Source organism: Schistocerca nitens, chromosome 1 (genome assembly GCF_023898315.1).
Source record: "Schistocerca nitens isolate TAMUIC-IGC-003100 chromosome 1, iqSchNite1.1, whole genome shotgun sequence".
Taxonomy (NCBI): domain Eukaryota; kingdom Metazoa; phylum Arthropoda; class Insecta; order Orthoptera; family Acrididae; genus Schistocerca; species Schistocerca nitens.
The window spans coordinates 135,221,016-135,241,834 of NC_064614.1; the positions used below are offsets into that span (position 1 = coordinate 135,221,016).

General features: G+C 38.2%; 1 protein-coding gene across 2 annotated transcripts in view; it reads right to left on the minus strand.

Annotated features, from left to right (window-relative positions):
- LOC126243140 (aldehyde dehydrogenase 1A1-like) overlaps positions 1-20,819 on the minus strand; it is a 181,968-nt gene that overhangs the window by 59,427 nt on the left and 101,722 nt on the right. Inside the window, exon 1 of one of the 2 annotated variants that reach the window (XM_049948141.1) lies at positions 12,119-12,223. The exons of the other annotated variant lie outside the window; for it this stretch is intronic. Within the exon in view, the coding sequence (XP_049804098.1) occupies positions 12,119-12,154 (36 nt within the window). The 5' untranslated portion in view covers positions 12,155-12,223. Of the gene's footprint in view, positions 1-12,118; positions 12,224-20,819 lie in introns of those variants that run through there. 2 annotated transcript variants of the gene reach the window in all.

Sequence of the window (20,819 nt, forward strand, 5' to 3'; positions counted from 1 at the left end):
CATCCAAGTGCCAGCCACACCCGACAGCGCATAACTTCGGTGATCTCATGGGAACCGGTGTATCCACCGCAGCAAGGCCATTGCCTAGAATTACACTTGCTTGTATTTTTATTAAATCAGTTGTATATGTGCACCTAACTCAATAAATTTTGCTTTGCAGCTCAGATATTGTCGAAACATTTGTATTACAATCGCAGATGATGGTCTTAGCGGCAGCAATATGTTGCTTATTTTTGTAATCAGCATCACTGAAATCCCACAAACACCTATGCAAAGTATAGATATCCAAAAAGCGAACGTTATTCTCTGTTCCCCACTTCATATTTCAGTTTGTCTACACTCTACTAACACACATAACCTCAAAACTAATGCAACTAGTGTCGCCAAGGTTGGAACACGCCGAAAGTGTTTAGTTTTACCAACGAATTGCGCAAACGCGCGGCGCGCATGCGCAGTGGCCGGTAGCACAGTTGCCTGGAACCTAGTGTCGTCGTTTAAACTAGGCTTTAGTTCTAGCAGTTTAACACTCTTGTTATTTCTCGCAACAAATCCCTTTCCTTGGCCCAGATACTTTTGTTGGGTTCATATTATAATGGTACAGTGGAAAATGTAAAAGTGCAGCATTTGTGTGGCGTTCAAAAATGGCTCTGAGCATTATGGGACTTAACATCTGAGATCATCAGTCCCCTAGAACTTAGAACCTAACTAACCTAAGGACATCACACACATCCATACCCAGGGCAGGATTCGAACATGCGTCCATACCGGTCGCGCAGTTCCAGATTGAAGCGCCTAGAACCGCTCTGCCACACTGGCCAGCTTGTATGATTTATTTATTTATTTATTTATTTATTTGATTAGCCATCCGTAGACATTTTGCAATGTATGGATGTTGTCAGTTTGGATACAGTGATTTTTGCAGATACATTGACACTTTTATATGCATTTACAGAGTATACGAATATTATCACTTAAATTACATTCAAACAATTAAATATTCACTTATTGTTTAGAAACAGTGTTCCTGAAAATATAGTTTAAGGGTTTTCTGTAACAGTACATGTTGTTAATTTCTTTGATGTCCTGTGCAGCTTGTTATACATTTACAGAATATACAATACAATGTCATTATGTCACTTAAATTACATTCAAACATTTAGATATTCACTTACTGTGTAAAAACAGTGTTCCTGAAAATACAGTTTAAGAGTTTTTCTGAAACAGTACATGCTGTTAATTTCTTTGATTTCCTGTGGCAGCTTGTTATACAATTTTACACCCTGATACAAGAAACTTTTTTGGGTCTTATGCTTGTTTCTCCTATCTAGATGAAGGCAGTGGCTTGTTCTTGTGCTATAGCTGTGTAAAATGCTGTTTGTACTATAATTCACTATATTTTTCTTTATATATACTATAGTGTGGAACATAAATAAACAGGGAACAGTTAGAATACCAAGTATTTTGAATAGTTCTCTGCAGTGAGCCCACTTACTGCTTTTAGTTATAATTCTCACTGCTCTCTTCTGCACTTTAAAAACTGTTTGTAAGTTGAGTACATTATTTCCCCAGAAAATTATCCCATAGCTTATGACTGAATGTACATAGCTAAAATATACAGTTCTTAGACATTCATCGCTGCATACTGAGGAGAGAACTCTAAGTGCGTAACACGTTGTAGATATCTTTTTTGTGAGTTTTTTAACATGTTCACTCCACCTAAGCTGGCTGTCAATATGCAACCCTAGGAATTTTGTGGTGGGCACTTCGTCTACAGAGGTGTTATGTAGCTTTAACTTTAGGGGACTGTTTTTTCTGTTTATTCTAAAGTGTATGCTATTTGTTTTCTTAATATTTAAGGTCACTTTATTCTCTGTAGACCATTTGTAGACATCTTTCAGTGATTCATTACAATTTTCCAACATTTGTGCTGATGTCTCACTGGTGATTATAATATTGCTGTCATCGGCAAACAATATCTTCTCTCCATGCCGGATATATTGTGGAAAGTCATTTATATAAATCAAGAACAACACCGGACCCAGCACACTTCCCTGAGGGACCCCAATATTAATATGTTGTGGATCTGACAGGTGTTTTTCTATGAACTTTGATCTACTGGAGACATGCGAGATCTCTACCCACTGTACTCTATTTTTTAGGTATGAATGGAACCATTTGTTGATTACCCCTCTTACTCCTAGTGCTTCTAACTTAAGTAATAGATTCTGGTGGTCAACTGTATCAAAGGCCTTTGACAGGTCAAGGAATATGCCAGATACATAGTTGCCTTCATCCAGTGCTTCTAGAACCACTTTAGTGAAATGTGCTATTGCCATTTCTGTATCTCTGCCTGGTCTGAAACCAAATTGGTCATTTGAAAGAAGGTTGTATTTGTTTAGATAGCTCATAAGTCTGTTCTTCATTATGGACTCTATTATTTTGGAAAATGATGACAGTAGGGCAATTGGCCTGTAGTTCTCAATGTTTTCTACATCATCTTTTCTGTGTAAAGGTAAAATTTTTGCATGTTTCAGATAATCAGGGAAACAACCGGCTTTGAAAGATTCATTTATGATATTGGTTAGGGGGGCTTTGATACTATTTATGCATTTTTTCAGCACAGACATTGGAATTTCATCTAAACCTGCTGAATTTTTGCTCTTTAATTTCCTTACCACATTACATACTTCTTCCTCAGTAGTGGGTAGCAATACCATTGAATTTGATGTATATTCCCGTGTTCGTGGATTATGAGATTTTGAAAAATTTTCCTGTAACTTTGTAGCTATACTACTAAAGTAAGAATTAACAAAGTTTGCTAGTTCTTTTGGGGTACTTGTTAGGTTTTCTTTGTTCCTGATTTGGGTGTTTATTTGCCTATGTGTTGCTGTTCCTGTCTCTTGTTTCACTATAGTCCATGTAGCTTTACTTTTATTTTTAGCTAGATTTATTAGTCTATCATTGGCCTTTTTTTTTTGTAACATTGAGCACCTTCCTATAGATTTTTTTGTAGTTTCTGTAGTAATGAAGAAAATCTGGATCACTATTGTTGTTTTTTATAGAGTTTAGGTATTTAAAAGTTTTGGCAGATTTTCTAATTCCTGTGGTAATCCACTTATTTTTGGTGGATGTTCCAGTAGAACTTAGTGCTTTGGGGAAGGCTTCTTCGAATATTATCTTAAACTCCGACATGAATTTGGAGAATTTCTGATTCACATTATTTTCTGAATATACTTCTTCCCATCTTTCATGTCTTAATTGTAAGCAAAATTTTTGTATTGCTGCGTCTGAGTAGACTCTTTTAAACATGTGGAGGTTTACTGGTTTTTCTACAGAAGCTTTTACTTTTATGATGTGCAAGATGCTGTGAAAAGATAGTTTTTCGTGTTTCTACGACACCTAGCACATTGGTTCGTGTGGCCTACATTTGTAGTATAAACAATGGACATAGTCCAAATAAAGAGTATTTGGTTTTTCATTTTTGTCCTAAAAAATTAACTGTTATGTTTTATTTTATTTTATGGGGACTTCGAACGGAAATTTTTTTCACATTTCGGATTTTTATCTCATTATAAAATTTGCAATTTTCCGAATCAACTCACTTGGGAAGTATTTTATTTTATTTCTTAAATATAATCTACACCGGTTGAAAATGTTAAAATTTTTACGTACATTACGTCAAGATCTAATAAAATCGCTAATTTTTTATATAGAAGGCTATGGATTGCGGTGTTATAAAGGTTAAATTACGTGTTTGTATTGGTAGCACTGTCAACAACAGTATTGTATAGTTTCATAGTATAAACATGCGTTGTTTGTCGAAGTGACGATAAAACCATAAGAGGCAGGCTGATGGACAAAATGATTGATGAACTACAGCAGTATTCTGGGATGGCCGTTAGAATTAATACTGAGAATTTGTTGAAAATGAAGCAGGCAGTATGGGTTACCTTCATCCACAGAACGTCAACTAATGAAAAGCCAGTACTCCACTTTTGCCCTCCTGGACTTGATTCATGGTGCAATTATTGCAATGCCCATTACTTAAACAGTTCATTCAACCACAAACATTCCATCCTAGCAGCAGTCATGGATATCATAAAATCTATTTACAGAGACCTGGCAAATCCTGAATTACCGAAGAAGTGTCTGCATGGTCAGACTCATGATCCCAATGTGCCGTTCAATAATCTTATAAGGACTCACTTACCAAAAAATGTATTTGTTGGAATGAAGACACTAAAGAGGGGGGGGGGGGGTTCAGCGATGCTGTTATTTCTTTTAGTGATGGCAAAGTTGGTAGGGTGAAAGTGCTACAGCATATAGGAATAAATCCTGGAGCAAACTGCATCAGAGAACTTGAACAGATAGACAAGGTGCACATTGATAAAGCAGAGTATGCAGCACAGTTGACCACTAAGGAGTCCAGAAAGAAGAAAAAAAAAACTTGGAAGAAGATCGAGAGTATAATAAAGAGTATGCTGCAGGGTGCTTCTGAGTGATAAAAAATTAAGCCTATATTAAGTGAGTTACAGTCTTCTGAAAATTTAGAAGCTGTTCCTGAAAATTTACAATTTCTGTTGCATTTTTCCCTAAATCTCGGAAACCACTTTGAGTAGAGTATTTAAATATTCAGGGAGTATTAACATACATATCCTGAGTCTACTGAACTAAAAGAAGAACACAATGTTATGTATAATTAAAATTAATTAGGATAATGTACAAAAAGGTACACAAAATTTTAACTGTGTAATGAAAAATTTGTATTTCCGAAAGCAATGGCTGAAGTGCAATTATTGTATTTCAGTAGACTCAGAACACACAGTTTAATGTCCTGTAAAAGTTTCATATTAATGGCTACAGTGGTTCCTGAAGTACAGGGGAGCCAAGTCACTAATTTTAACAATGTGTGGATAGTGCGTTCCAACTCCCCTTAAGAAACCTTTATTAACAATGTTTCATAAAAGCTCAATAACTAAGAATTCATATTTGAAATGAAACAGAAATTTCACATCCAATATGTAATTAGAAATAAGAAGACGTGCATTATTCAAAAAAATTGTGGTGAATTTTACAACTACGAGATGTTGGTATTACAAATAGCACGAAAAAACATTGACCTAGCCGAGGCTTGAAACAGCAATCCATGAACTTCACCAGATTATTAATATACTACCGATTCCGCTAAATACCCACTACGCTTGTGTGTCTCAACTGTATCAAATACAATCCCAAGAAGAACTTCAAAGTCGATTTTTTCTGTAAATTTCTGAAAAACGTTAAAAACAACAATTTCTCGGCATTTTTAGCCGTGTTCCACACACGTGTTTCACTATGGAGCAGGAAGCACCCTCAGCCACTTTCATACTGCGTATTAACAGCGCGACGATCAGTGCACAACAGTACAGAGACAGTGACTGCACACGATTTTTGCAATAAAAACTATATGGCTAAAGCGTAATTAAGTCAAACGTTGGTGGCTGTTAATACTCTAGAATAACTTAAAGTTTCATTTAACGTAATTAAGTAAGAAGATATCTACTACATAAGTAGGACCTACTTCCAAGGGTGTAACACCACCAGTGTACGTGTGCTACGTCGTCTCACCAACCATCGCATTTGTGTTTGTTTATATCAGATTTATTCGTATGATGAACAGAGTATACATACGCAACACTGTATATTAACGGTTATCAACTGTGAACAATGTCAGTCATATTATGTATTTTCGATACGTATTCATATCAAAATTATCTGGGTTAATCATCATTTAGTGCAAACAGTGTACTGTTCGAAATCGTGCAACAAAAGCAGAATGCCCGTGAACCTTGAAATGGAAAGACTCACGTGATAAATTCAAAAGCATCACAGTTTTCATTTGACCAGACAGGGGAAGCAGCAAGTATGCAATAGGCTTTCTTCAGTAATTAAAATTAGCAGTTGTGTAACACGGGTGCATTCGTCTTTGAAACAACAAGTCTGCTTGAAGACATCAGAGTTTCAACAAAATAAATACAGTTTGAAAGCCAATGAGATACAAGTGACAAAAATGAAACAAATGCTTCTCGACAAATGGATTATAATTAGAAAAACTACATCACAAGAAAGGCAGGACCCAGATTCCATGGATCATGCTGACATCTTGCAAAATGAGGAGGATTTTTTACAGCTAACAATGCTAGATCAAAAAAGAGAAGTAATGGTCAAGCTAGGTGCAGTAAAATCCCTAGTTCAAACTCTAAATTGTTTCACCAGACTGTATTACTGTTTTATGTTTTGTTGAGCACTGGTTGAATACAGAAATATGACACATCTATCTCAGTTCAAATTAGCAGGCATATCTTGTAGCTGCATATAGATCTGAGAAAATAAAGAATTCAGTAATATGACAAAATTTGATAGCTTATCCAGAGAAAGAGACATAGAACTGTCAATAGTAGAACTGTTAAATGAAAATACAGTAATCATCTGCATATACAGGTCACCTGATGGTGACACAAATTTTTTTTATAGTAGTATGGAAGCGCAATTAGAGAATTTCAACACCCTGAAGAAAAATAGTTTCATACGTGGAAACTTCAGTGTTGAATTCTACAAACCCAATAAATTAAAGATGCAATCAAGGATCTACTTAAGTCCTTTAACTTAAAACCAACTGTAACTAACCCAACTCATATAACTAGTACTTCTGCAACAACTACTGATCAGGTTTTTGTAATTACTTACAAATATACCTGCAACGCACAAACAGCAAACACTGGTTTTAGTCATCGACATGTCTAAATATTAACAATAGCTATTCCAGGAGACATAAACCCCCCCCAAAATTAGAGCTTATGTCAGGAAGTTCAATGATGAAATTCTAGATTAGTTTCGTTCTCTCTTGAGAAGAGTAAACTGGAATGATGCTTACAGCTCAAACACAGTTAACAAATTTGATACATTTATGGACGCATACAAACACTTTTTTGAAATAGCATTACATCAGTAATAAATTGCATGAACAGTCCAAATAAATGGATCATAGCAGGAAAAAAAATATCATGACAGAATAAAAGAAAATTGTATGAATACTCAAAGCAAACCACAAATCCTGTTTCTATTAACCATTTTAAACAATATAAGCGAATTCTTAGACAAGTTGCACGAAAAGCAAAAAAGATGGAAAATGACAAACATATAGAAAATTTAAGAAAGAAGATTAAAATAACTAGGAATATCATCAAAAAAATCAAAAAAGTAACAGGTACTACATCATTAGCCCACAACAACATGACTTCCTGAAAATAACAACAGAATAACTGAAATTATTCAGGTAGTGAAGGGAGACGAAAATTTAATAGTCACGGGTGGCTGGAATTCGAGAGTAGGAAAAGGGAGAGAAGGGAACATAGTAGGTGAATATGAATTGGGGTAAGAAATGCAAGAGGATGCCGTCTGGAAGAATTTTGCACAGAGCATAACTTAATCACAGTTAACACTTGGTTCAAGAATCATGAAAGAAGGTTGTATACATGGAAGAATCCTGGAGATACTAGAAAGTATCAGATAGATTATATAATGGTAAGACAGAGATTTAGAAACCAGGTTTTAAGTTGTAATACATTTCCAGGGGCAGATGTGAACTCTGACCACAATCTATTGGTTACGAATTGTAGATTAAAACTGAAGAAACTGCAAAAAGGTGAGAATTTAAGGAGATGGGAACTGGATAAATTGACTAAACCAGAGGTTGCACAGAGTTTCAGGGAGAGCATGAGGGAACAGTTGACAGGAATGGGGGAAAGAAATACAGCAGAAGAAGAATGGGTAGCTCTGAGGGATGAAGTAGTGAAGGCAGCAGAGTATTAAGTAGGTAAAAAGACGAAGTCTGGTAGAAACCCTTGGGTAACAGAAAAAATATTTAATTTAATTGATGAAAGGAGAAAATATAAAAATGCAGTAAATGAAGCAGGCAAAAAGGAATACAAATGTCTCAAAAATGAGATCGACAGGAAGTGCAAAATGGCTAAGCAGGGATGGCTAGAGGACAAATGTAAGGATGTAGAGGCTTATCTCACTAGGGTACGATAGATACTGCCTACAGGAAAATTTTAAGAGACCTTTGGAGGAAAGAGAGCCACTAGCATGAATATCAAGAGCTCATGTGGAAACCCAGTTCTAAGCAAAGAAGGGAAAACAGAAAAGTGGAAGGAGTATATAGAGGGTCTATACAGGGTCGATGTTCTTGAGGACAATATTATGGAAGTGGAAGAATGTAGATGAAGATGAAATGGGAGATATGATACTGCGTGAAGAGTTTGACAGAGCACTGAAAGACCTGAGTTGAAACAAGGCACCAGGAGTAGACAACATTCCATTAGAACTGCTGACAGCCTTGGGAGACCCAGTCCTGACAAAACTCTACCATATGGTGAGCAAGATGTATGAGACAGGCGAATTTCTCTCAGACTTCAAGAAGAATATAATAATTCCAATCCCAAAGAAAGCAGGTGTTGACAGATGTGAAAATTACCGAACTATCGGTTTAATAAGTCACAGCTGCAAAATACTAACGCGAATTCTTTACAGACGAATGGAAAAACTGGTAGAAGCTGACCACGGGGAAGGTCAGTTTGGATTCCATAGAAATGTTGGAACACGTGAGGCAATACTGACCTTACGACTTATCTTAGAAGCATTTGTAGACTTACAGAAAGCTTTTGACAATGTTGATTGGAATACTCTCTTTCAAAGTCTAAAGGTGGCAGGGGTAAAATACAATGAGCGAAAGGCTATTTACAATTTGTACATAAGCCAGATGGCAGTTATAAGAGTCCAGGGGCACGAAAGTGAAGCAGTGGTTGGGAAGGTAGTGAGACAGGGTTGTAGCCTCTCCCCGATGTTATTCAGTCTGTATATTGAGGCAAGCAGTAAAGAAAACAAAAGAAATATTCGGAGTAGGTATTAAAATCCATGGAGAAGAAATAAAAACTTTGAGGTTCGCCGATGACATTGTAATTCTATCAGAGACAGCAAAGCACTTGGAAGAGCAGTTGAACGGAATGGACAGTGTCTTGAAAGGAGGATATAAGATGAACATCAACAAAAGCAAAATGAGGATACTGGAATGTAGTCAAATTAAGTCGGGTGATGCTGAGGGAATTAGATTAGGAAATGAGACACTTAAAAGTAGTATAGGAGTTTTGCTATTTGGGGAGCAAAATAACTGATGATGGTAGAAGTAGAGAGGATATAAAATGCAGACTGGCAATGGCAAGGAAAGCGTTTCTGAAGAAGAAAAATTTGTTAACATCGAGTATGGATTTAAGTGTCAGGAAGTCGTTCTGAAAGTATTTGTATGGAGTGTAGCCATGTATGGAAGTGAAACATGGAAAATAAATAGTTTGGACAAGAAGAGAATAGAAGCTTTCGAAATGTGGTGCTACAGAAGAATGCTGAAGATTAGATGGGTAGATCACATAACTAATGAGGAGGTATTGAATAGAATTGGAGAGGAGTTTGTGGCACAACTTGACTAGAAGAAGGGACCTGTTGGTAGGACATGTTCTGAGGCATCAGGGTATCACAAATTTACCATTGGAGGGCAGTGTGGAGGGTAAACGTCCTAGAGGGAGACGAAGTGATGAATAAACTAAGCAGATTCAGAAGGATGTAGGTTGCTGTAAGTACTGGGAGATGAAGAAGCTTGCACAGGATAGAGTCGCTTGGAGAGCTGCGTCAAACCAGTCTCAGGACTGAAGACCACAACAACAACAGCAACTGACCCCACGGAAGTCGCTAGTAAATTTAACAACTACTTTTCAAATACAACACAACACCTGATTACTAAACATTACAGCTCACAAACAGGCAGCAATCCACTACATTCATATTCAGATATTTATACAAGAAGTCTATTAATGTCTCCTATAATGTCAGAGGAATTATTTGTGATTATAAAAAGATTACTCAATATACATCAGCAGGTGTTGATTAAATACCAGATATTATCACCAAAGCAAGTGCCATATTTATCATAGAACCATTAAAAGATATTTTCAACTCATCCTTCATGAGTGGTATATTAGTGCAAAATCTGAAACTGACAAAAGTACGAGAAAAGAGACAAATGTGAGGTTGCAGACTATAGGCCTGTATCAGTATTATCAGGCTTTGGTAAAATTCTTAAATAATTGATTCATGGGGGACTGGTACCCTTCCTAAGTTCAGAAACGATAACCAATGATTCACAACATGGATTCAGAAGTGGCAGTTCAACATAGTCAGCTATTTTTGCCTTCCTAGATGAAATTCTAACTGCAGTATATAAGCAACACGTTTCTGGCATATTCTTTGACCTTAGTAAAGCTTTCAGTGTAATTGATCATGACATCATGTTGCATAAACTAAGAAATTATGGAATACGAGGCATACCGAACAGGTGGATCCACTCTTACTTGTGTGATTGTGTGATCACTCAAACAAAATATTAAGATATAAAAATGCACAAAATTTCTAATTTTTATAGTAATCCACAAAAAATCAGTTATGGAGAGCCTCATGGATTAGTCCTTGCCCCCAATCTTTTTATTTTTTATGTTAATGATCTATCTGAACTATTAACTAAAGAGACAACAGTACTTTTTGCAGATGACACAAATGCACTACTTAAGTCATGTGATGAAGACAGCCTCCAAAAAACAAATGCAGACATAATACAAGACATAACACAATGGTTCAGAAAAAATAAGCTAATAATAAATTCTGAAAAACTGTGTCAGTCAATTTCCACATTTCACAGAAACTCCACCCAGCAACATCAATTTTTAACATTGATGGATAAACTGTCTGATCTGTGAATGTTACAAAAATTTTAGGTATCCAAGATAACCTGACATGTGAGATACACCTGAAATGTAAATAAAAATTTAAATACAATTACAGTTGTGAGAATCCTCTCACAAAATACAAGTTGTGCATCAGTGTTCACAATGTACTACAGCAGTACCCATTCAGCACTGATGTATGGAATTATCATTTGGGGGAACTCCATATGTAGCAGAGATACACTTAGGCTACAAAATATATTATGAGACTAATAAAACATGCTAAATACACAGACTCATGTAGACCAATATTTAAAAATCTCATTATACTGCCCCTCCCTTGTTTATATATCTACAAAGTGCTAATCATCATCAAAGTAAGCATATTAAAAGACGAAAATAATCTTCCGACATAACTGTGGTTTCCACTCTCATGATACTAGGCAGAAGCATCATCTGCATCTCAGTTCAGTGAGTAAAAACATTTGTAGGAGATGAGTGTATCATTCTGGCATTATGTTATATAACAGCCTGCCATCCTTTCTGAAGACAGATACAAAATTTACCTAAATTTAAAGTGAAACTAAAAGAGTACTTGCTTGACCACTGCTTCTGTTCTGCTTCTGAGATTTGGGGCGCCAACAAAATATAGTGCAATTGATTACATCGTTATTCTTGTCCATACTATTCTTTCAATCACCTTATTGTTTTTATAATTACGTTACCAGTGTTCAGCATGTATCGACTGTTGTTTTCTAAATCATAATATGTATAAACTTGTATGTACTATATCAAACCTGAGTTATTCTTTATTGTTTGTACAAACTATGTACTTAATCACGATTTACTGGATGAATAAAGAGATACAAACACAGTACAATATCCTGTTATACGACCACTGCTTTACAAGTCCAGAAATACGTTTTTTCTATGACGACGTGTCTTGTAGACAGGTCAGATATATTGCAACATTTCAGCGTGCACTTGAGGATGGGTATAAAGCCGAAATCATGATTGTGTGAAATAAATGAACAGTAATGTACAGTCAGATGACGGAAATTTCTTTAAAAAAATAGTCGATTTGCATCTCGGAGAGCCATACACATAAAATTGCGAGAACCAACTTTTCAGGACGAGCGAGTGAACATCATATTGACCATGTCACTAAAATTACAGAAATTCGCACTCATTCCGTGGGATATGGACCATTTTCCTTTATGCGTAATACCGATGGATGAAATGGGAAGGGATGAAACTGTACCGTAATTTGGCTTCAGAATAGAAATACATACGAAAATGTCTCAGTCTACCTGGGTGTACTTCGGCGTAACGCGGTTTTCAGCCATGTTTAGTGATCTTGAGGTCAGCAACACTGTAGCTGATCACAAATAGTGGTACTTGTCAACTTGCTCTCGTATCTTATAACTGAGATATACATCTGTAAAGCCCACACGAAACACTTAAGATAAGATATGAAGTAGAATAACAAATATCGGACTGATAGAGCAATGAAACAGCAACAAAAATCAGTTCTTATTCAACGAGATATCTTCCTGTCTGACCATCCAACACTTGGAATGTTCATTACAGGTTTATTGTGTCTATGATACGTATACTGTAGCAATGGGTTGGTGGCTCAGATGGCTGGAAATTTTATATTCACAGGTCAGCTAACGGAAGAATTCCTCATGCCAAAAAATTTAGAACCGATGAAATGCGGAGCTCCCCCTGCAGAGGTAGGCCCCTACTGCGCCACAAATCTCCAGAATAGCTCAAGGCACTCACTACCTCCGAGGGATATATATTTATTATTGATATACGTCCTAAAATCTTTGAGGTACATATATTATACCCAAGATGTTGGACAAAATTTCCTTAATTCAAACATTGTTACACCGAATATTATTTACTAGGGTAATTTTTATGATGTTTGTACTATTTTACAACAGAGAAAAATTCTTTAAATGGGCATTTTATGTATTTTCTTGCTAAGTGGGATATGTTTGTAACATATAACACAATGGAATACAGTACACGTAAAGCAATTTGGCACTTTTTCACTCTCATTTTGTCTAATACTTGTGTATACATATTTTCCTGGAGAGAGCTTCTTGGTAACATAATTGCAGTATATTTACAAATTCAGTTTTCAAAATACTTTGATACTGAGTGAAAACAGTTTTATTATACAGAAACTTCTAGCGACGAACATAGAGTTGATGTAATTCTGGGAAGCAATTTCCTAGAGCAAGTTTGGCCTTTCCTTTATTAATAAGCCTTTCTTGGACAGTTTCTCAAGCTCTATATTTGCTTTGTTGCTTACACAGGAACATAGTAGTGTGCATAAATTATTCAGGTCGGCAATAAAATTGTAAATGAGTTCAAAACAACTACTGTAACTATTAAAATGCTTGGTTGACTCTAATTTCTGAAATAAAGTTCATAACTGTTTTTATGCTGTGTAAGCGAGGGACAGTTCATTGCGTCAAAATAATAAGTAGGCCCTACATCTTTTTTAGTTCATTAAAACTATGTGTATTTTATTTCATTTGTAGATTGCTTGTAGTGAAACTGAAAAGTCCATTTGTTGTTTCAGGTTCAATTCGTGACCAAATTCAGCTAAACCGGTCATAATGGCAAATGCGTAAACTATCTGCTGTAATGTCAAATGTGTAAACCATCTGCTGTATCTGTGTAAATGATCTAACGGACAGGGCGAGCAGCAATCTAAGGCTATTTGCTGACGATGTTGTGGCGTACTGGAAAGTGTCGTCGTTGAATGACTGTAGGAGGATACAAGATGGGTTACAATTAGACAAATGTTCTAGTAGGTGCGATAAATGTAGAAAAATGTAATTTAATACTGATGAGTAGGAAAAACAAACGCATAGTGCTTGAATACAGCGATAGTAGTGTCCTGCTTGACACACTCACGTTGTTTAAATGTTTGGGCGTAACGTTGCAAAGCGATATGAAATGGGACGAGCACGTCAGGTTGGTAATAGGGAAGGCTCGACTTCAGCTTTTGGGAGAATTTTGGGTAGGTGTGGTTCACCTGTAAAGGAGACCTATCGGGAAAACCAGCGAACGGTGGACAGAGTAACGTTCCTTTTATTTGCCTATTTAATTTAATATTTGGAGTCTATGTATCTTGAAACTGGGAGAGTAAACATTTTTCTATCTCTGTTCAGTTCTACGTTTATCACAGGAAATAATAGAAATAAAAAACCGAAATCGGTTATTTCAGAAACCAATCATTTTCAGCGGTATTAACAGTCAGGTTAAACTGTCATTGGAAAAAATGATACAATTGAAAACCGACCACTCGTCCTGCCCTTTTCTGTATACGTTCCGTATCCCCTGCCAACAGATTTCATACATTTAAGAAAAATTCTAGGTTGGCCCGAGTTTTTCGTAAGCCATTTCCCTAGTATTCGACCAATAAACCTATGTCTGCTACCTGCTTTACCTACAGCTAAGCCTATTTCATCGTTCCATTACATACAGATTCCATTGGTTAGTTATACATAACCGCATCATTTGCGAAAGTCTGAGGTTTCTATTAATATTTTCTGCAGAACGGGCGTAAGACAAGGAGATGGACTATCCCCACTTCTTTTCAACTGCGTCTTGGAAAAGGTCATTCGAGAGTGTAGAAAGTTGTTAGCCCAAGAAGAAACAAATGAAGAGCGGTCCTAAGAACAAAGGACTGCTTCGCCTTTGCGGATGACCTAGCCATTTTTGCTAACAACATAGAGTCACCAGTCAACAAGATCAATAGGCTGTCAGAAATTTCTGAAAAAGTTGGACTCCAGATCTCTATTCAAAAGACAAAATATATGACGAATATCTGTGCCGGACCTGAATGGATGATCACCAATCTGGGAAAAATCGGACGAGTTAAGAATTTCAGGTGTATCGGTGAAGTTATCCAGGAGAATGGATTAGAAGAAGAAGCAATTAATGTCAGGATGAGGAAGTTAGACCAGGCATACGAACTGACAAAGAATACCTACAACAAAAAGTCTATGAGTATAGGGGCCAAGTTCCGACGTTATAATACAGTTGCAAAACCCAAGGGCTTATATGCGTCCGAAACTTTGACCATGAATAGACAAGGTCAAGCCGAGTGGCTGGAAAAGCGAGAGCGTAGGATATTAAGGAAATTCCTAGGTAATAGATGGGTTGATGGACAATGGCGAATGAGAGCAAATGAGGACTTGTACAGCCAGACAGAACCTATCACAGTATCCATTAAGAAGAGACGATTGTTATTTTACGGTCATCTCATGAGGATGGGCGGTGACCGACTAGCAAAAAGAGATGGACTTTCATCCAATTTAAGAAAACAAGGCCGAGATTGTTCGAAGAATGTGAAAAAGATCTTAGGCAGATTGGCATCTTAGAGAGAGAAATTCCTGACAGGAACAAATTTAGAAGATTGGTGAACAACTACCAAAAGTTTTAAAATGGCATCAACGTCCAAAAGACGGAGAGACCTTTGTCCGAAGAGCATAAGACCATAAACACGTACTTCTTGGTGGTCTCAGAAGATACTGGCAGGAAGTCAAAGCTGGAACAAGAACAAGGCGTAGACACTATAATGAAATTGGTTGTTACCACGGAGTCGATACAGGCTCAACTCAATAATAAAAAGAAAAAATTGTCTGCAAAGTTATTAATACACTCCATGAACAGCAAGGGCCCCTAAATGCTGCCCTGGGGCAGAAGTTAAGTTATTCCTACATCTGTCGAAGATTCTCCACCCAAGATAATATGCTGCGTCCTCCCTACCAAAAGAATCCTCAATCCAATGAGAAATTTCACTTGATACGGCGTACGATGGAACTTTTGATAATAAGCGTTGGGCAAGTGTTTTTCGGAAATCGAGAAATACTGTATCTACTTGACGCCTTGATCTTCGGCTTGCAGAATGTAATTTGAGCTCAGAATATGTTCTAAGAATCTACAACAAATGGATGGTGAGGATATTGGACGTTAGTCTTGTGATTTCCCTAAATTATTTCAGGTAAATGCTAGAATGGTTCCGAGTGCCCCTCTCACTCTTATCAGACTAGACCTGTAAGTTCGAAAATGTCTGTATATATGAATTATGCTTTTTACGTTTTTAAACTGTAGTAACAGGACAAGTTCACCTCCATTAGAGGTGATCCATGAGTGAATATATTTCCACTGCTGCCGCCATAGAAGTTCGCTGTTCACACACTTTCAATCCACATATTATAAGATATCACAAGTGGAAAAGGGAAAAACTACTGGAACTATATCAATTTTTGTTAAGGCTTACATAGTGACCACCTTTTCCTACCTAAGGGGGTAAAAAGTGGCCGTGCCATCGCAATAGGGTTCCATGTTGGTTGTTCTGATATCTGGACGTATTTTCTAGACATTGATGCCCTAGTATCTAAAACAACAACAAACTGCTGCAGCAGACAGTTTTCATCATAACAAAAAAACTGAGTGAACCAATCAACGATCAACCTGAACAGGCATCATCGGACGTCCGCCACGAACAAATTCAACGAACAATCTAGAACAAAATGAGATCAACAAAAAAAAAAAAAAAAAAAAAAGTGATCAGCGCGACAGAATGTCAATCCTAAGGGCCCGGGTTCGATTCCCGGCTGGGTCGGAGATTTTCTCCGCTCAGAGACTGGGTGTTGTGTTGTCCTAATCATCATCATTTCATCCCCATCGACGCGCAAGTCGCCGAAGTGGTGTCAAATTAAAAGACTTGCACCCGGCGAACGGTGGACCCGACGGGAGGCCCTAGTCATACGACATTATTATTATTTGACCAAATATAACAAGACATATGGTTCTACATAATATTAATTAATTAATTTAAAATCGCCACAAAGTGGTGGGATGACGGATGACAGCTTCGTATATAAATGGCTTCAGAAGTCAATCGGTAATATTATGCGTGATATATGAAAGCAAAAACTAGTTGGGGGTAAACATCATGGTCATTTTTACTGACTATAGTGTGGTCACCTTTCCAGATTGGACTCCGTGTCAGCATTAGTGGTTTGCAGATGAAACCAGCAAACCGAAAGAAACAAAAAAGAATTACATTTCTAGGCCAAAAGACTTTGTTTAAACGTTCATATTGCAACAAAATGCAACTGTTCGCCTAAGTGAGGTAACAAAAATACTACAAATTATTTATCTTACGCTGGACAACTGAAAATAAGGAAACTTTTTGCTAAAAAATAACGAAACAAGCTTCCTCTGTCAAACTCACTGACACCAATGATGGTGTATGTTGAATATAGTTTGACAACTTCTCGGCAGGCAGCAGCACTGTTCAGGAGAAAAAAGACGTGCAATGGCCACTACCGCCCTCCCCCCTGCAACCCTGGGCGCTTTACGTCATCTTCTCCTACAACTTTTTTTATTACTATTAACTAAGCTTGTGAGAAAATTTTTATGAGTATCAAAATTATGGGAAAGACGCCGAGTTTAATTTGCATCGAGCTGACAGTCTGCACTGTTTGTGGGACAACTGGCGAATCATGCTTATTGAAATGTCTATTCTGCTGAAGACGGTATCACGCTATCTTTTATCGGACAGCGACTGCTCAACTGATAATCTTTCCGGCAGTAACGCAACGCTTTGACAGTCACCGACACTCTGGTGCCACACCCCCCCCCCTTCCCTAGCCCTTTGTCCGTAATTAACTAATGAGTGACTCGCCTAATCCTCTCGAAGCCACAGATAGTACTCTCTACTTCCCACCCCCTGTCAGATGACAATGTAGTCTTGCTCACTGATAAAATCCTCTCATTTTTCGAGCCGAGTAAAAATCGTAGCCTTGAAGCAACGTTTGGGCAAGCTTCCTACTCGTCTTCATAGGAAGACAATAAATGTGAAACTTTCCAGAATGAAGCTCTCAGTCTGTTGCGGTGTACATACTGCTCTGAAACTTACTAGTATATTAAAACACTGTGCTGTACTGGGACTAGAAACTGGAATACTGCAGGTGTACTGACTGATGTGACGCAATTTTTCAAGAGAGGACTCGAGTTCGCGTATTATTCCAGATTTACATTTTCTGTAGTTTCCCCAAATTTCTTAAGGGAAATGCAGTGGTTCCTTTCAAAAAGAACAAGGCCTGCTGCCTTCCCCGACGATCTCCAATCCGAAGTTGTACGTCGTCGAAATGACGTTGTTGTCGACTGGTCGTTCAGTCTTACTCCTGTAAGTTAGGTGATAATGTGCGAATATTTGATGCACTAAATTTTCCATGCATTGATTTTTCTCTGGTCAATAATACTGACCAGTAATGCTGTTTTAGCATTGACATTGCCCCACGTTATTGTCACCAAGCAGTTCTTGTCTGTTTTTCCACAAACTGCTTTACCAGCAATAGAGCTTATTTCTTTAGGGTTAGAGAACACCAAAATCGATACTCCTGGCCTTCCAGATTGGGGGTTGTGCAGAAGGCTACCAATCCAGTCACGTAAATGCTGACTGATTGGGATACTCAACACTTGCTTCAGAAACAAAACAGAATTTGCTGGAACAAAAGTTGGAAAAGTTACAAGGATTTCTCCTTTAGTGCTTGGAATATCAGAAGCCTATTCCATCCTGGAAATACGCAAATACTAGAAAAGGAATTAAGAAAATACAGGGTACAACTGGTAAGTATCCAAAAAATACACTACTGGCCATTAAAATTGCTACACCAAGAAGAAATGCAGATGATAAACGGGTATTCATTCGACAAATATATTATACTAGAACTGACATGTGATTACGTTTTCACGCAATTTGGGTTCATATATCCTGAGAAATCAGTACCCAGAACAACCACGTCTGGCCGTAATAACGGCCTTGATACGCCTCGGCATTGAGTCAGAGCTTGGATGGCGTGTACAGGTACAGCTGCCCATGCAGCTTCAACACGATACCACAGTTCATCAAGAGTAGTGACTGGCGTATTGTGACGAGCCAGTTGCTCGGCCACCATTGACCAGACGTTTTCAATTGGTGAGAGATCTGGAGAATGTACTGGTCAGGGCAGCAGTAGAACATTTTCTGTATGCGTACAGGATCTGCAACATGCGGTCGTGCATTATCCTGCTGAAATGTAGGGTTTTGCAGGGATCGAATGAAGGGTAGAGCCACGGGTCGTAACACATCTGAAATGTTACGTCCACTGTTCAGAGTGCCATCAATGCGAACAAGAGGTGACCGAGACGTGTAACCAGTGGCCCCCCATACCGTCACGCCGGGTGATACGCCAGTATGGCGATGGCGAATATACGCTTCCAATGTGCGTTCACCGCGATGTCGCCAAACACGGATGCGACCATCATGATGCTGTAAACAGAACCTGGATTCATCCGAAAAAATGACGTTTTGCGATTCGTGCACCCAGGTTCGTCGTCGAGTACACCATCGCAGGCGCTCCTGTCTGTGATGCAGCGTCAAGGGTAACCGCAGCCACGGTCTCCGAGCTGATAGTCCATGCTGCTTCAAACGTCGTCGAACTGTTCGTGCAGATGGTTGTTTTCTTGCAAACGTCTCCATCTGTTGACTCAGGGATCGAGACGTGGCTGCACGATCCGTTACAGCCATGCGGATAAGATGCCTGTTATCTCGGCTGCTAGTGATACGAGGCCGTTGGGATCCAGCACGGCGTTCCGTATTAATCTCCTGAACCCACCGATTCCATATTCTGCTAACAGTCATTGGATCTCGACCAACGCGAGCAGCAATGTCGCGATACGATAAATTGCAATCGCGATTGGCTACAATCCGACCTTTATCAAAGTCGGGAACGTGATGGTACGCATTTCTCCTCCTTACACGAGGCATCACAACAACGTTTCACCAGGCAATGCCGGTCAACTGCTGTTTGTATATGAGAAATCGGTTGGACACTTTCCTTATGTCAGGACGTTGAAGGTGTTGCCACCGGCGCCAACCTAGTGTGAATGCTCTTTAAAGCTAATCATTTGCATATCACAGCATCTTCTTCCTGTCGGTTAAATTTCGCGTCTGTAGCACGTTATCTTCGTGGTGTAGCAATGTTAACCCTTTCACTGCGCCTTTACTCTCAGCGGCTCCCGCCCTGTGCGCGTTATTTTCACCCGGTGCGTATATTTACGACTGTAGCAGTCTACCGTTATTTCTGAGATAAAAATGAGACACGAAAGCCAGTATTGTCGATGTTAATCGTTTCCTTTTTTTTAAATCTTTGTTTAGACAGTCTTATTTTGTTATTAGGAGAAAAATATACAAAACATATTACATTTGTAATACTTCAAAGTGTGCTATCTCTCGAAACAAAAATTCAAACATAAAGGCACATTACATTTTACACAAATGTATCTTGTGTCAATTCGTTTATCATGTTTTGCATACACAATACACCTTCTCTGGGCGGCCTTCTTCTTTGAAGCTCCTGGGATTAGCGAGATAAATTGGCGCTCGGTTAGGCGTAAGGGATTGTCACCATCAGCCGATCTCCTTCCTCGACGTCCCTTTTGTTTGTGGTTGGTGGTGAATCTCTAGGTTCTCCTTGATATGTTTCTGTTGAAAATCAGATACTGAGTTTTATATAATGCACTTCGCATTGAGCAGAGACATATCCACCAAACGAAAAAAAACTTTTTTTCATTTTACAGTTTGTCGTACACATTCTACTGAACTTAGCAGCATGTCGCTCCTGTCGACGGCCTCCATATTTTCAGTGAAGCTTACGATGCAAGCTGGTTTTGTTTTTGGTTCATTCGTGGTTCTGTCAATTTTGTCAGTCGCTGTAATTTCGTTTGTATGAATAGTTGAAAGCATCCTCACTTCCCGCTTGTCCTGCCATTTCAGAGCAAGAAGTTTATCTGTTGACAGAAACTCGATCTCGCCTTTACTAAGTTTTTTTGATAAAGCAGGCATGCCTTTGCTGTTTGTTCTCACAGTTCCACAGGCATTAGTGACTCTGTCATGCAAATAAGAAAATAACGTTGGGCTAGTGTGCCAAT